Here is a 17811-nt window from a genome sequence, read left to right on the forward strand (position 1 = left end):
CGCACGATTTGTTTGAAATCTTTTGATTTAAATTCCTTTGCGTTGTCCGATCTCAGTCTTTTGACTCTATGTCCAGCTGCAGATACCTTCACGATTATGTCTTGAACTGCATCTGTAATGTCGGACTTTGACTTTAGTGGCTTCACAAATGTCATCCCGCTGTGATCATCGACAAACACAGTCATCACGTTTGAACCACCTATACTTTGAGTGCGCATCGGTCCGCAAATATCGAAATGAATAAGCTCACCTGGTTTCTCAGCGCGAGTCATCGACGATGGGAATGATTTACAACATTGTTTACCTAATATGCACGCTTCGCAATTATCTCGAACTGAATCAGTCGTACTGTTGCACCGCATACCGATTACGATATCGTTTTTGGTCATTTCACGAATGGTTTTCATGCTTGCATGTCCAAGGCGTGCATGCCACAATTTCAATGATTCTTCTTGAGTTGTTGCAACATTCGCCTCAGTTATATTGACAACCACTTGGATTTCCATTTGGTACATCTGATCAGCAATTCGCTTACCTAATGCTCTTACTTTGCCATTAATCTTCATTAGTAGCTTGTCCATTCTGAATTCAGCATTTGCTCCGCGGCGTGTTGCTGCTCCAATACTAAAAAAATTTCGTTTAAGTTCAGGGACGTAAAGTGTGTCGTGCAGCGTGTGTTTTTCCAGTCGACTGTTCACCACTGACTTCGTGTTAATTTGACCAATGCCTTGAACACTAACACGATTACCATCTCCGAAGGTGACCATTATTTCTCCTTTCGCAAGCGGTTTAAATACTGTAAACCATTCTCTGCGTGGCGTCGTGTGATGACTTGCACCGCTGTCCGCTAACCAGACGTTACTCCAATCTGTTGTACCTGGACATTTAGCAGCTGTAAATGCATGCGATTCATTTGATGAGACTGTTGCATTCGTTTGACTTTCATTGCGTGTCTTCCTGCATTCAGCGCGTTTGTGACCATATTTGCCACAGCCGTGACATTTTCCTTTAAACCTTTCAGACTGTTTTGATCTTTATTTAGATGTTTTTTGATATTATTGTTAGTACTTTGGCGATGTTTACCTTTGCTGTATAAAGCGTTACCTGTATCCGCGTCATCAAGATTCAATTCAGTCAGTCCTTTATTTAGCAGTTCTTCCTTTAGGAGTCGTGGCAGCAAATTCTTCATCGTTTGCTCTTCTTCAGGTACTGAATCCCATGCTGAAATTAGATTTCTAAATAACGGCGGTAAGCTATGTAAGACCTTAGTTATTAGCGTGACTTCCTCTTGCTTGTGTCCGAGTTCATCTAATTGTCGAGCCATTTCCTCAATTTTTGCGACGTGTTGTGCAACGCTGCTGTCATTATCCACTTTATATTCAAAAAATTTTTGTAATAGTAAATGTTTAGATGTTGCATTCTTTAATTCATATAGTGACTCGAGTCGATTCCACATTTCAGAAGAGGTTTTTAAATTCATTACCTGTCTTACTTGAGCCGATTCCAGCGATAATCCGATATAAAATCGCGCCTTTTTATCCAGCTTATCCCATTCCTCTGTGTTGACAGCTGGTCTTTTCCTTGTACCATCTACTACTTCTAACAAACCGTGATATTCCAGGAAACCCATCATTTGAAATTTCCACACGGCGAAGTCGTGTCCGTCGAATTTGTTGACCGTTAACTCGTCCATCTTCTCGTGTGTGAGAACAAAGAACTACAAGCAGATTTGCAGCGTGACCACGTGCGGCACAACTTTTAATTAATTAGCACTGACTGCACAGGCTCACTGGGCCCATAACCTGTTGGAGGTGCAGTGGGCAGTCAATAATTAATTTGTAGATAGTTGTGTATAGCCTTTTAATAATAATTTGGTACAAAAAGGATTATATATCAGAGTTATAGCGGACGGCGTCCGATAGCGTCGGTACTAGAATCGCTACTCCGGTAGCGTCGGCATTAGAAGCGCTACCCCCGGGCCTTTTGTCCCAAGTGACTGAGAACAGAGCCGCCTACCTAAACGTACATCAGTCAATGTGCACGCGGCACGTCCAAACTTAACTACAGGAACTATTATTAGAACGTATATCTCAACAGTTACTAAATCATTTATTAATTGCCATTCGGTACTTTTAATACGTACAATGTTTGTGTAATATCCATCGATTATATTCTTACCTTCATGAAAAATTCCACTAATAACTTTATACATATTCGCATCAATACGTATTTTTTCCGTAGGTATTTAAATTATTTTGTCCCTTTTAGTTCCTGTATGCTATATTACTATATATTACAAGTCAAAATTATTATTGATTTAATTAAGTTTTTATCATTACATATTTACTATTATAGATTTCATTATTATTGCATTATTCTTTATTATAAAATAAAGTTTTGTTTCACGTATGAAGAATCAAAGAAAGTTTTAGAAGTTTAGATTTAATTGAACGATAAGACATGTTGCAATTCTGTCATTGTATTAGACAAAATTGAAATTTAGCCATTACTAGGTCTATAAGAGAAAAAAAAGAAGTTAAAAATTCGAAATAACTTAAACAGATGTATGTAATAAGTAAATAATAATAATATAATTACCATAAAAGTTTGATATAAGTTTGTTGCGTATCGTAATAAATATTATTTTATAAGGCACCATCAACATATATATATCCGTCCAAGAAAAACCTTACAAAGGTAAAAAAAAATACGCCAAGTACATAAAAAAATATTCCACCTTGTATGCAACAAAACGTTTATAAAAAAATATCCTTAAAAATAATTTATAATAAAAATTTTCTCAAAAAATATATATTTTTCCTAAAAAAAAATCAAAACTAAATATGAAATCAATAATTAATTAGCCAAGAACGTTGAAGCAATTGATAGGGATTTGTAATTTGAAATATTTGTCACAAATTCAATCTTGCATTTATGTTGCATTATTAAATTCTCGACAAAATGAAAATGATTTTCAAAATAAGTTCAATACTTTGTATGATATATAAAAATACATTATTATGTATGATCCAAATAAATATTTGTACAATATATGAAATAGCATTAATATATTGCGGATTTTATATTGCAGATTATAAATAGTAAATCATAAAACTATTTAACACTTACTGCAGTAACATCGATTGCATTAATTGCCAATTTTGAATTTAAAAGAGAAAAACTAATCGACTTGTTTTAACATCATAAGTTTTACTATGTAGACCTGGAACTAAAGGATTTAAGAAGTTACATACAAAAATTTGACCCGTCGTATTATAATTTACACATTTTTATTATTAGGAAATATTTAATTTTGAAATTAATCATAAGCTTTATCAAATAAATTTGGAACTAAAAAATTAAGACCAAAATGACTTACAAAAACTTGGCGTGCTCGGGTCACATTATAATACATATAATACATATATTTATAATTATATATATATATATATATATATATATATATGTATATATATACAGGGTGAGCCATTTTAATTAACGCACGCAATTATTTCGGAAACAAAGCATTTTAGAGAAAAATGTTTCAGACAAAAGTTTTATGGTTTCGAGGGGGCCATAAGATGGTATCATTGGTTTGACACTGAAGAGTCATTTGAAGGTCACGTGAAGGTCACTTCAATTTTTTTAAATGGAACACCCTATATATTTTTGCACACTCTTGTAGCTTATCTCGAGAGCTTTCCAAAACACTATAATTAAATTAGTTTTCGTTAAGTACTTTGAAGAAAAAATATGTAATTTGCAATTAACAATTCCATATTTTTTCTTAAAAACAACTATGTGTTTTCTTTACACCAATTGATTCCTCTCATTGTTTTCTACATAAAAGTATTAAGGTAAGATAATCGAAAAATGAATATTTTACAAGATATTTTACGGTTTATGTAAAATTAAGAAATTATTTCAAGCCTCATAACTCAAAAAGTACTTAACGAAAAGGTACTTAATTATAGTGTTTTGGAAAACTCTCGAGATAAGCTACAAGAATGTGCAAAAATATATAGGGTGTTCCATTTAAAAAAATTGAAGTGACCTTCACGTGACCTTCAAATGACTCTTCAAGGTCAAACCAATGGTACCACCTTATGTCCCCCTTGAAACCATACAACTTTTGCCTGAAACATTTTTTTCTAAAATGCACCGTTTGTGAGATATTTAGGTGTATCCAGACTTTTGGCGCACCCTGTATAATTATACATGTAGGGAATATGTCTGCGTAACTAAATTTGTGTCTACGCAGGCAAATGTAATAAATATCTATGTAACTATAATTATGGTTGCGCAGTCAAATATGTAAATTTCTACACACACACACTATATATGTGTGTATATACAGGGTGACCCATTTTAACTTAGGCAGCCAAATAACTCGAAAAATAAGCAAGATAGAGAAAAATGTTTTAGACAAAAGTTGTATGGTTTCGAGGGGGCCATAAGATGGTATCATTGGTTTGACCTTGAAGAGTCATTTGAAGGTCACGTGAAGGTCACTTCAATTTTTTTAAATGGAATACCCTATATATTTTTGTACATTCTTGTAGCTTATTTCGAGAGCTTTCCAAAACACTATAATTAAGTACCTTTCCGTTAAGTACTTTTTGAGTTATGATGCTTGAAATAATTTCTTAATTTTACATAAACCGTAAAATATCTTGTAAAATATTCATTTTTCGATTATCTTACCTTAATACTTTTATGTACAAAATAATGAGAGGAATCAATTGGTGTAAAGAAAACACATAGTTGTTTTTAAGAAAAAATATGGAATTGTTAATTGCAAATTACATATTTTTTCTTCGAAACAACTATGTGTTTTCTTTACACCAATTGATTCCTCTCATTATTTTGTACATAAAACTATTAAGGTAAGGTAATCGAAAAATGAATATTTTACAAGATATTTTACGGTTTATGTAAAATTAAGAAATTATTTCAAGCCTCATAACTCAAAAAGTACTTAACGAAAATGTACTTAATTATAGTGTTTTGGAAAGCTCTTGAGATGAGCTACAAGAATGTACAAAAATATATAGGATGTTCCATTTAAAAAAATTGAAGTGACCTTCACGTGACCTTCAAATGACTCTTCAAGGTCAAACCAATGATACCATCTTATGGCCCCCTCGAAACCATACAACTTTTGTCTAAAACATTTTTCTCTATCTTGCTTATTTTTCGAGTTATTTGGCTGCCTAAGTTAAAATGGGTCACCCTGTATACAGTGATGGGAAAAAGTTCCGGAACGGTTGAATATTTCATAAACTATGCACTTTAGAAAGAAATGTTTCAGACAAAAGTTGTATGGCTTGAAGGGGGCCATAAGATGGCGTCATTGGTTTGACCTAGAAAAGTCGTTTGAAGGTCACGTGAAGGTCACATTCAATTTCTTAAATGGAACCCCCTATTTTTTGTTACTTATTCTTGTAGATTATCTCGAGAGCTTTCCAAAACACTATAATAAAGTATTTCTTCATTGAGTACTTTTCGAGTTATGAGGCTTGAAATAATTTCTTAATTTTACATAAACCATAAAATATCTAGTAAAATATTCATTTTTCGATTATCTTACCTTAATACTTTTATGTACAAAATAATGAGAGGAATCAATTGGTGTAAAGAAAATACATAGTTATTTTTAAGAAAAAATATGTAATTGTTAATTGCAAATTACATATTTTTTCTTCGAAACAACTATGTTTTTTCTTTACACCAATTGATTCCTCTCATTATTTTGTACATAAAAGTATTAAGGTAAGATAATCGAAAAATGAATATTTTACTAGATATTTTATGGTTTATGTAAAATTAAAAAATTATTTCAAGCCTCATAACTCGAAAAGTACTCAATGAAGAAATACTTTATTATAGTGTTTTGGAAAACTCTCGAGATAAGCTACAAGAATAAGTAACAAAAAATAGGGGGTTCCATTTATGAAATTGAAGGTGACCTTCACGTGACCTTCAAACGACTTTTCAAGGTCAAACCAATGACGCCATCTTATGGCGCCCTTCAAGCCACACAACTTTTGTCTGAAACATTTCTTTCTAAAGTGCATAGTTTATAAAATATTCAATCGTTCCGGAACTTTTTCCCATCACTGTATATATATATATATATATATATATATATATATATATATATATATGCACACACACATATATATATATAATTATCATTATACATGTAGGGAATATTTCTGCGTAACTATATTTGTCTACGCAGGCAAATACAGGGTGATTCTGAATAACTTTATGTTTTTGCAAAAACATAATCTTGACCGAATTCTAAGACGATTTTTCCTTTGGCAAAATTTCGTGCAAAGCATAGTTTTTGAATTATTAAAGGAAGTAGTTAACGTATGACGGGTCGAATACAAGAGGCAGGCAAGGGTGGCGCGATTCACCGTCAGACGCGGGCGCTCACGCGGGGCGCCTTCGGCGATCAGCTGGTCGCTATACTATGCACGGACATACATGCGAATACATACATTCTCTCTCTCTCTCTCTCTCTCTCTCTCTCTCTCTCTCTCTCTCTCTCTCTCTCTCTCTCTCTCTCTCTCTCATTCGCTCACTTACCCGTGGTTCTTTTTTTTTTTTTTTTTTTACGAGAGGGGAAAATGCATTTTATGCATACTCACCGGTCGGTCCGGTGAGTTATGTGGGACTCGAGTACCAAGTCTAATTACCAACTCGGTACTCCCTACCCACTAAAAACCCCTCTCTTTTTACGAATTTCCTCTGGGACACTATCTGACTTCCCAAGATCTGTTTTGACACAACGCCAAAGAATAATTATTGTTACCTTGTTCGATGACTTCTGCTAATTATTGCTGTAGTTTCTTGAGAAATAAATATTCCGATAGATCGCACTTTCACTCAAATTTAACGTAGATATCACACGTTGCAAAAGACAGAGACATCCACACTAAATAATTAATCGAAAGTTTTTCTTTTTATAAACTGTACTCTTTTGTAAACTTCAACGTAACCACATTTATTCACTCACTCGATAAAACGAGAATTTACTAAACTATCACTATCTCTATCACTAATCACTATCAATCACTGCCGAATAATCACCGTTAGTAATTAAAAACCCCTCGATGAAAGAAATACACGCGGACACACACGTTATTACACGACGCGACGACGCAACAACGCGACAACACGACGATATTTATTCGGCGGTAGCAAACAGCTGTAGTTAGGTTACGGTAGGTTAAGGTACTAACGGCGCTGCCGAACGTAATCATGTGTTTGACCGAAGAACGCGGCCAACATACAATATTAAACATTTAACGCGCGTATAATATTATTATTATCATACGATATACATACATCATATGATATTCAAAATTAATTAGAATAAATGAATGTTTTTAAAATATTGAATATTTCACTATTAATATTAAATATTAAATATTTTACTATTATTATTAATATTAAATATTTATTTATTTAATATCAATAATAATATTTAATTTATTTATAAATAAATATAGTTATTATTAAATATTTATTTAGCTATTATCATTGAAAATCAATATAAAAAAAATATTAATTAATTGCAGCGCATCTTGATCCTTCTCTTGGATTTTTCTTACGCTTTTTTGAAAACGAAAGAAGATTCCACGTTTAAGAATGTTGGTCGCTCTGAAAAGAGCAGATTATTTTGATCGCCTTAAAAAGGGCGGATTGTTTTCGACATTTTACAGTAAATGTTCGAAGTGACCTCCATCCATCCGAACGCAAGCTCTCATGCGTTTTATTAAATTTCTTTGGACATTTGCAAGTACATCTTCTTCAACAGACCATATGGCATATCTCAATCTTGTTTCCAAATCCTCCATGTCTTCAGGGAGCGTTTTATAAGTTATTTCCTTGCAGTATCCCCAAAGGAAAAAATCCAGTGGATTGAGATCCGGGGATCTTGGAGGCCAACGTATCGGACCATATCGACCTATCCAGCGTCCAGGAAACTCGTTATTTAAATAATTTGTCACAATTCTGGCATTGTGAGGGCCAGCACCGTCTTGTTGGAATATAATTTTGTTTCTATCCAATAACGGCACGTCTTCCAAAAAATCTGGTAGATCGTTTTTTAATAAGTCATTTAATAAGTCAATGTATGCTGCGCTGGTTAAAATGTCCGGGAGAATGATTGGGCCTAGTATTTCAGTCCCCATGATTCCAGCCCAGATGTTGAGCTTCCAACGAATCTGGAAATTCCTGACTCGTGTAACTCTGGGATTTTCATCGCTCCACAAATGCATGTTATGCGAATTAAATATTCCTTCTCGCGTAAATAGCGATTCATCGCTAAATATTATACGAGAAAGGAATCTGGGATCTCTATCTATCCTTCTCAGAAAATTTTCGCAAAATCTTCTTCTTACAGGATAATCTTCTGGTCGTAAATGTTGCACGCGAGTATAGTGAAATGCGTGCAATTTTTCTTCTCGTAATATTCTCTGTACCGTTGAATACGATAAATTGTGCTCTCGAGCGATAGTCCGAATACTTGTTTCGGGTTCTTGCTCGATAGCGCGAATAACCGTTTCAGTATTTCGCAAATTTCTTGCGTTACGATTTCTCCCAACATCATGTTTGTTTGGGAGAACATTGCCCGTCTCGTATAATCTTTTAGCTGCTCCAAGTATAACAGCAGCCGACGGATGTCTCGCCCGATTTGGGTATAATTCGGCGTATCTTGTTGCCGCAGCGTTCTGATGCCCATGGCACTCACCGAGTGCCATTAGCATGTCGTAATATTCTTCATTTGTATATCTTGCCATGTCGTTTTGACGCTTCTAATGATCGAAGGGTTATTGATTGCAGCATCGATCGCCTTATCTTATTTATACGATCCTCGCGGGGGGTCCATGCCCGCTCCGCGCCTTCCGCGACTCGCGTGTAAACAAAAGATTGTCAACAGAAACAAGCAGAACTTGTTGATATAACTGACGGCAGATTGATAGCAGAAATTGAACAAGATCTGTGTGGCGCAATTTGACAACAGATTGTCGGCAGAAACCGAGCAGGATCTGCGCAATGAAATTTGATATCAAATTCTCGGCAGATATTGAGTAGAGCCTGCTGATATAACTGACGGCAGATTGATGGCAGAAATTGAACAGGATCTGTGCGACGCAATTTGACAACAGATTGTCGGCAGAAACCGAGCAGGATCTGCGCAATGAAATTTGATGTCAAATTATCAGCAGAAATCGAGTAAAGCCTGCAGATATAACTGACGGCAGATTGATAGCAGAAATTTAACAGGATCTGTGAAGCGCAATTTGATAGCAAATTGATAACAAAAATCGAGCAGAATCTGCGCACACAATCTCTGATAGCAGATTGACGGCAGAAACGGAACAGAGTTTGCATGATTCGATAGTTCCTTCACTTACCGCTACGTGAGCTGTACTTTCTCGTAATCTAATTTCTGTCAGAAATATATATAAAGTCGCGAATATGAAGAAAAGACTAAAAATATAGTAATTATCATTTTAATTTCTATCACTTTAATTTCTGATATCTGATACAAGCAGATGAGATTCAAAATATTAAACTGATTGGAATCAATATGATAAATGGAAAATTATTCATGTACTGCCTATTTGAGGCATAAAGCAAGAATTTAATTCTAAATAAATTACATCTCCAGTTTTACAAGTTACATTTACTTTTATCATTTACTTTATTATTAATTTAATTAAATTGAATTAGTCCTTCGCTATATGAGATATAACTACGATATAACATATATTACATTAACATATATTACGATATAACATATGACATATATGTCATTTTAGAAGAAAATTGTAATTAATTTGCCGATAATATTTTTATTTAGCACCTGTAATAATCAATTTTGTTGCATTTATATAACATTAATAAAAGTAAGCGCAAATCTTGTGCATTTTCTGCTGTCAATTTGCCATCAAGTTGCATTGCGCAGATCCTGCTCAGTTTCTGCCGACAGTTTGTTGACAGGTTAGGTTTTACAGACTCTGTCCCCAAAACAAAAGCTTAATGCGGACACAGATGGCTACGGTTCTGGTGTGGGATTCTGATCGAATTTGCTGTCAATCTGCTGCCAATCTGCTAACATTTTGCTTACTGGGTATATATATATATATATATATATATATATATATATATAATTATAAATTACATAATTATATTCCACAAAATGATAACTGTCTATTCTCTTTATTAAGATTAATATATAATATGTCAAAATATATTATGTCTAAACAGATAATGAAAAAAATTTTACAATATTTTTACTTTTTGATGAATTTTTCATAATCCACTTGATTGTTGTTAAGTGTCACACACACACAAGTCTGTGTTTTTATTATATAATAAATGTACTTGGCGTCGCGACGCTACCGCGTCGCTTGATTATAACCTTTAATATGTCACTTCTCTTCCTTGTTTCGCACTATAGTTTTATTTATTTACTTATTTATTTATTATTATTATTTTTATTTTTATCATTTTTATTTATTTATTATTAATCTGTGTTTAATAACCTAACGTGTGCCCCACCTGCTTAACGTGTCACTTCTCTTCCTTGTTATACACTATTCCGCACTATACATTAATAATTTCACACAACATATAACTTGTTAAAGCTTTTTACATACCGTATAACCGTATACGCACGATGTGAACGCCGCTTGAGGGACAAACTCGCTTTGCTTGTGTGCGTGCGAGCATACGTACGTGAGACTGAAGAAAATCCGGGAGAACGTAAAATGTCATAATTTTGATATGCGATCATAATTTCTCGGGATTGATTGCACCGATTTTATTCAAACTGGTCGCAATCGAAAGCTTGTATCCACATTATATCATAAAGGTGCCGTTAGATTTTTTCTTAAAGTCTTAGTTTCTGAAATATCTTAATCGAAAGTTTATATGATATGAAATTCCGGATAAGCTACTTGGTTGCGCCGCGTCGATCGAGAGCAGTGACTCTCAATACTCGGATCCTGTTTTTTAAGTACTTGGCGTCACGACGCTACCGCGTCGCTTGATAAACGTTATGTTGCATACAAGATGGAATATTTTTTTATGTACTTGGCGTATTTTTTTTTACCTTTGTAAGGTTTTTTTTGGATGGATTTCACATCTTTTTGTAAAATTTACATATATTTTTTGAGAGATAAGTAATTTTTAGGGATATCTTTTTATCTTCTATTTATATTCTTTTCTTATCTTCTATAATTCTATAGTACATAATTATATACATATATATACATATGTGTGTATGTGTGTGTGTGTGTGTAGAAATTTACATATTTGACTGCGCAACCATAATTATAGTTACATAGACATTTATTACACTTGCCTGCGTAGACACAAATATAGTTATGCAGAAATATTTCCTATATGTATAATTATATATATATATAATTATACATGTAGGGAATATTTCTGCGTAACTGTATTTGTGTCTACGCAGGCAACTGTAATAAATGTCTATGTAACTATAATTATGGTTGCACAGTCAAATATGTAAATTTCTATACACACACTATATATATATATATATATATATATATATATATATATAATTATCATTATACATGTAGGGAATATTTTTGCGTAACTATATTTGTGTCTACGCAGGCAAATGTAATAAATGTCTATGTAACTATAATTATGGTTGCGCAGTCAAATATGTAAATTTCTGCACACACATACACACACACACACACACACACACACACACACACACATATATATATATATATAGAATTATAAATTACATAATAATTATATTTCATAAAATGATAACTATCTATTCTCTTTATTAAGATTAATATATAATATGTCAAAATATATTATGTCTAAACAGAAATGAGAAAAATTTCACAATATTTACCTTTTGATTGATGAATATTACAAAATTCACAGTACACTTGGTTGTCGTTAAGTGTCACAAATTTGTGTTTTTATATAATACTAATAAATGTACTTGGCGTCGTGACGCTACTGCGTCGCTTGATAATAACTTCTAATATGAAGTTTACTTGACATGAAATTCCGGATAAGGCACTTGGTAGCGCCGCGTCGAGAACAGTGACTCTCAACTCAATGCTCGGACCTGTTTTTTATGTAGTTGGCGTCGCTACCGCGTCGCTTGATATTAATTGTAATTATTTGGATTGTTACTGAATTAATAAATTATTTTATGTTAACAATCATTAAATTACAAAAGGCTAAGAACCAGACGCAGTTTTAGTATAGCATAAATTTTTTAACAATTCACATTAAACTTAGAGATTACATAAGCGTGAGTGAAATACATAAATTGCTAATATCATTGTTGGGATATATAAGTGGCAAGTTAACGATAAACGTTTCGGCCTAATCCAGGCCCTTATGAATGTCAAAATATAAAATTTTTTTTTCAAATTTTTTTCAAATTTAAATAAAAATAAAACAAATTAAAAACGTCGGTAAGAATAAAAACGGAATCAAGAACATGGTCAAGTCGCAAAAATACAATCAAGATTATAATTCGCAGAAATTCAAATATAAATCGCAAAAAAACATAATCGAAAATAGAGAAAATTTATTATTACATGTTGTGAACCGTAGAAATTAGAAAGCTTTTACGGTATTCATGCATAAAAGGGGTCTCTCCGATTTGCTTTATTTTTAAATATGTTATAGGGGAGATCTTCCCGAGTAATTTCGTATATATACAGGGTTTTCGAAAAGTCCGGAAACGGTCGAATATCTAAAAAATAAAGCATTCTAGAGCAAAATGTTTCAAATAAAAGTTGTTTGGTTTAAAGAGAGCTATAAAATGGTGGCAATGGTTTGACCTTGAATAGTCGCTGGAAGGTCACGTGAAGGTTATCTCCAACTTTTTAAATGGGACACCCTATATGCTTTTACATATTCTTGTAGCTCATCTCGAGAGCTTTCCAAAACACTATAATTAAGATAGATTTCATTAAGTACTTTCCGAGTTATGAGGCTTGAAATAATTTCTTAATTTTACATAAACCGTAAAATATCTTGTAAAATATTTATTTTTCGATTATCTTACCTTAATACTTTTACGTACAAAATAATGAGAGGAATCAATTGGTGTAAAGAAAACACATAATTGTTTCGAAAAAAAAATGTAATTTGCAATTAACAATTACATTTTTTTTTATAATCAGTATTCTAAAACAATTGACCAAAATCTATATGCAAATCGGTTACATAATATCAAAACATTTTATTGCGAAATCTATAGTGTTATTCGATATTACTTCATGATATTATAAAATTCGATTTCTTTATCGTACAAATCAATTTAAGAATTCTAAATTTTTAATACATAGTACAATATAATTAAATACATGATTCTAGAGTACATTATTTGAAATGCTTTTAATGATTTCTTATTATTTCTTATTTTGTTAGGTAAACCAGTCCTAATCGAGAATGTTCTCGAGCAACTGGATGCTGCACTGGATCCTGTACTAATACGAAAGACATATAAATCTGGCGGAATTTTGTATATTGCTCTTGGCGAGAAGAGTATTGAATATAACTCTTGCTTTAGATTATATATCACAACTAAACTTCGTAATCCTCACTATTCACCTGAAATCTTTAATAAAATAACGCTGATTAACAGCGCTTTGACGCTGGAAGCATTGGAAGACCAATTGTTGGGTATTGTGGTTGCCAAAGAACAGCCGGAGCTACAAGAGAAACGCGAATATTTGATTATACAAAGTGCCTTAAACAGCAAAACTTTGAAAGAATTAGAGGATAATATTTTAAAAATATTATCAGCTACCGAAATTAGCATTCTTGAAGACGAAAAAGCTACCGAGATTTTAGACTCATCGAAGATTCTATCAATGGATATTAAGCGAAAGCAAGTGGCCGCGAAAAAAACAGCAAAACAGATTGATGAATTCCGACAAAATTACCATCCGATCGCCAAATATAGTGCAACGCTTTATTATTCCATTATCGATTTGTCTAATATCAATCCAATGTATCAATATTCATTATCATGGTTTATTAACCTATATATCTTGTCCATTGATATGGCTAGCAAAAGCAAGAATCTGGAAAGAAGGCTCGATTTTTTACGTAAAATATTCACTTACAATCTATATCAGAATATATGCATATCATTATTTGATAAGAACAAGGTAAGTAATCGTGATAAACATATCATTATAAAATAGAAAATAAGAGATAAATAATTTTATTGCATAAATTACAATATATAATTTCCCATTTAATTACAACACTTCAATCAAAGATGGCACTTTTATTGTGATAAAAAATTTAAACAAAATATTATAAATGCAATAGAGAATTCTCTTTTCCTCTAATATATTGACATGTTGTATTTATAATAGTACTTTGTTTAAATTTTTCATCACAATAAGAGTGTCATTTTTGATTGAAAATTTATTTCCTATTGTTTCTTTCTTAATTAGAAAGTTTATTTCTAAATGTATTAATCATAAAAAAACTTTTCTTTATTTTTTATTTTGAGACTGTATTTTAGTCAAATTTACAATTATAGAGATATTCTTTTATTATTTGAATTTTGTAAAAAGACAATTTGCAGAATAATTATAGAACATATAGAATAATTAGAGAAAATAATAATTCTATTTATCTTATTATAATTTTATTATAAAACAATAATATATAATAATAAAAATAATAACATTATATATATTGTTACGCCCGGGGCGAGGACTTCGATATACAGGGTGTCCCTGAATGTTCTGTACAAACTTTGCGAATAAGTTTCAGGGACCTAAACAAGCAGAAAATGTCCCATAAACATGGGGTCGGAAACGCTTGCTTCTGGAGTTACGACGGTTCGAAGTTTTCCTGCAATAGCTGGAGAAATTATCACGTCAAATCGCATAGGTGTTACAAAACTGTATTTATTTATTTCCTCGGTTTTGCCACGGACATAACAGGACAGTACACTTGCTATAGCAAATGCTCGAAATGGCCTCCGTTAGATTCCAAGGAAGCCTGCGCACGTCGCCGCATTGTCTGGCGAACCCGTTGGAAAATACCAGGTGTGTTACGAATTGCTATAGCAAGTGTACTGTCCTGTTATGTCCGTGATAAAACCGAGGAAATAAATAAACATAGTTTTGTAACACCTATGCGATTTGACGTGATAATTTCTCCAGTTATTGCAGGAAAACTTCGAACCGTCGTAACTCCAGAAGCAAGCGTTTCCGACTCCATGTTTATGGGACATTTTCTACTTGTTTAGGTCCCTGGAACTTATTCACAAAGTTTGTACAGACCATTCAAGGACACCCTGTATATCGAAGACGCGCACTAAGGAAATCGGCCATCGCGGACCGCGTAAAATGAATAAATACTTTTAAAGATAACAAGAAACTTTAATAAGCAACACAGCAACACAGAACACAGTCAATAACAGAATAATAACACAACGGATTGGCTCGTATATAAAAACGCGTCCGGATAGCTTGACAGCTATTTTCCGACTCAGACTCAGCTGACTCTCGTAATTTATAAACAATCTTCATGACCACGGGATCCGGACAACGGCAGGGCCGTAACGATTCGGGCGCGCAACAATATACAGGGTGTATCTAAAATGATGCACTAAACTTTAGGAGCGTATTCTAAAGGACAAAATAAGACTTTTTTTTTCTTATGAATATGGGTCCGCAAATGAACCCCCCTCCGAGCTAAAATTCGAAAATGTGTGAAATTGACCAAACACCCGCAACGCAAATTTATTTATCTCTCAAGAGAGGGTGACAGGTAATATCAAAACTAAGGTCAAATAATAATTTTTCTGAAATACAGCCAATTTTCAATTTTTTCAACTTTAGGGGCCTCTAGCTCGGAGGGGGATTCATTTGCGGACCCATGTTCATAGGAAAAAAAAGTCTTATTTTGACCTCTAGAATACGCTCCTAAAGTTTAGTGCACCTTTTCAGATACACCCTGTATATATATATATATATATATATATATATATACAGTATATATATATATATACTGTATATATATATATATATATATACTATATATAGAGGGTGTTCCATTTTAAATAACGACCTCAAATATCTCCCGAATAATACGTTTTACAGAAAAATGTTTCAGACAAAAGTTGTATGGTTTCAAGGGGGACATAAGAAGGTGCCATTAGTTTGACCTTGAAAAGTCAACTGAAGATCACGTGAAGGTCACCTCCAACTTTTTAAATAGGACACCCTATATACTTTTACATATTCTTGTAGCTTATCTCGAGAGATTTCCAAAACACTATAATTAAGTTAGTTTTCATTAAGTACTTTTCGAGTTATGAAGCTTGAAATCATTTCTTAATTTTACATAAACCGTAAAATATCTTGTAAAATATTCATTTTTCGATTATCTTACCCTAATACTTTTATGCACAAAATAATGAGAGGAATTAATTGGTGTAAAGAAAACACATAGTTGTTTCGAAGAAAAAAAATGTAATTTGCAATTAACAATTCCATATTTTTTCTTAAAAACAACTATGTGTTTTCTTTACACCAGTTGATTCCTCTCATTATTTTGTACGTAAAAGTATTAAGGTAAGATAATCGAAAAATGAATATTTTACAAGATATTTTACGGTTTATGTAAAATTAAGAAATTATTTCAAGCCTCATAACTCAAAAAGTACTTAACGAAAAGGTACTTAATTATAGTGTTTTGGAAAGCTCTCGAGATAAGCTGCAAGAATATGCAATGACAAATAGTAGGTTCCATTTAAAAAATCGAAGATGACCTTCATGTGACCTTCAAATGACTCTTCAAGGTCAAACAAATGGTACCATCTTATGGCCCCCTCGAAACCAAACAACTTTTGTCTGAAACATTTTTCTCTCCCGGGCTTGGTTTTCGAGATATTCGACTGGATGGATTAAAATGGGCCACCCTGTATATATATATATATATATATATATATATATATATATATAACATTTGTTTACATTTTACTAATCTATTGGACATCTTCTACAGTCCTATAGTCATAAATGTACCGTCACAATTGGTATATTCAAGCAAAATATATTATCTTATTTAAAATATATTATATCTTATTTATTTTATATTATGTTATTTATCTTCAAACAAAATTTTTCAGTGAGATTCAAGATTAGATGTAGAGTGAACTTTGTTTCGTTTTGCAAAGTACATGCGTGGATACAGTAAGTTCCGCTATGGGAGCTCCACTTCCGGAAGATATAACCAGGGTTGAGAAGTAACGCGTTACTTGTAACGCCGTTACCGTTATAGTTATTTTCTTTTGGTAACGAACTGGTAACAGCGTTACATTTTTTTCTTTGTAACTGTAACGATAATGTAGTTACATTTTTTTAGTAACGATAACGAATTTAACAGTTACTTTTATCGTTACTTTTCATATTTTGAAAATATTTATAACATCGTATTTCAATCATATTCAATCTTTAGTCATCGACCGATATTCATATAATGAATTCGGATGAAATTTATTGCTCTGAGAGCGATTAATGACATCATTGGTCAATTACAGTTATTCCATTCTTCTGAGGAATGGATGTGATTGGCCAGCTTTTAAGTTTGACGTAATATCACGCGAGAGCACAAAAAGAATGTAAATTTAGCTATATTTATAAATTTAATGGAAATTAAAATTTTTTTATTTACATGTGAAGTTACATGTTAAGTGCTTTAAAATCTATATCTCTTTAAATTTTTTATAGTTTTGTAAAT

At 32.6% G+C, this 17811-nt stretch overlaps 1 protein-coding gene across 8 annotated transcripts in view; it reads left to right on the forward strand.

Moving 5' to 3' along the window:
• Dhc62b (Dynein heavy chain at 62B) overlaps nt 1–17811 on the forward strand; it is an 835389-nt gene that overhangs the window by 650098 nt on the left and 167480 nt on the right. For all 8 annotated transcript variants that reach the window (XM_083104284.1, XM_083104287.1, XM_083104288.1 and 5 more), the window contains one exon: nt 13468–14213. In XM_083104284.1, coding sequence (XP_082960410.1) covers nt 13468–14213 — 746 coding nt within the window. The remainder of the gene's footprint in view (nt 1–13467; nt 14214–17811) is intronic.

This window comes from Camponotus vicinus, unplaced genomic scaffold (genome assembly GCF_025532165.1).
Source record: "Camponotus vicinus isolate PSW18456_S1 unplaced genomic scaffold, iyCamVici1.0 SCAF_7, whole genome shotgun sequence".
Lineage (NCBI taxonomy): Eukaryota > Metazoa > Arthropoda > Insecta > Hymenoptera > Formicidae > Camponotus > Camponotus vicinus.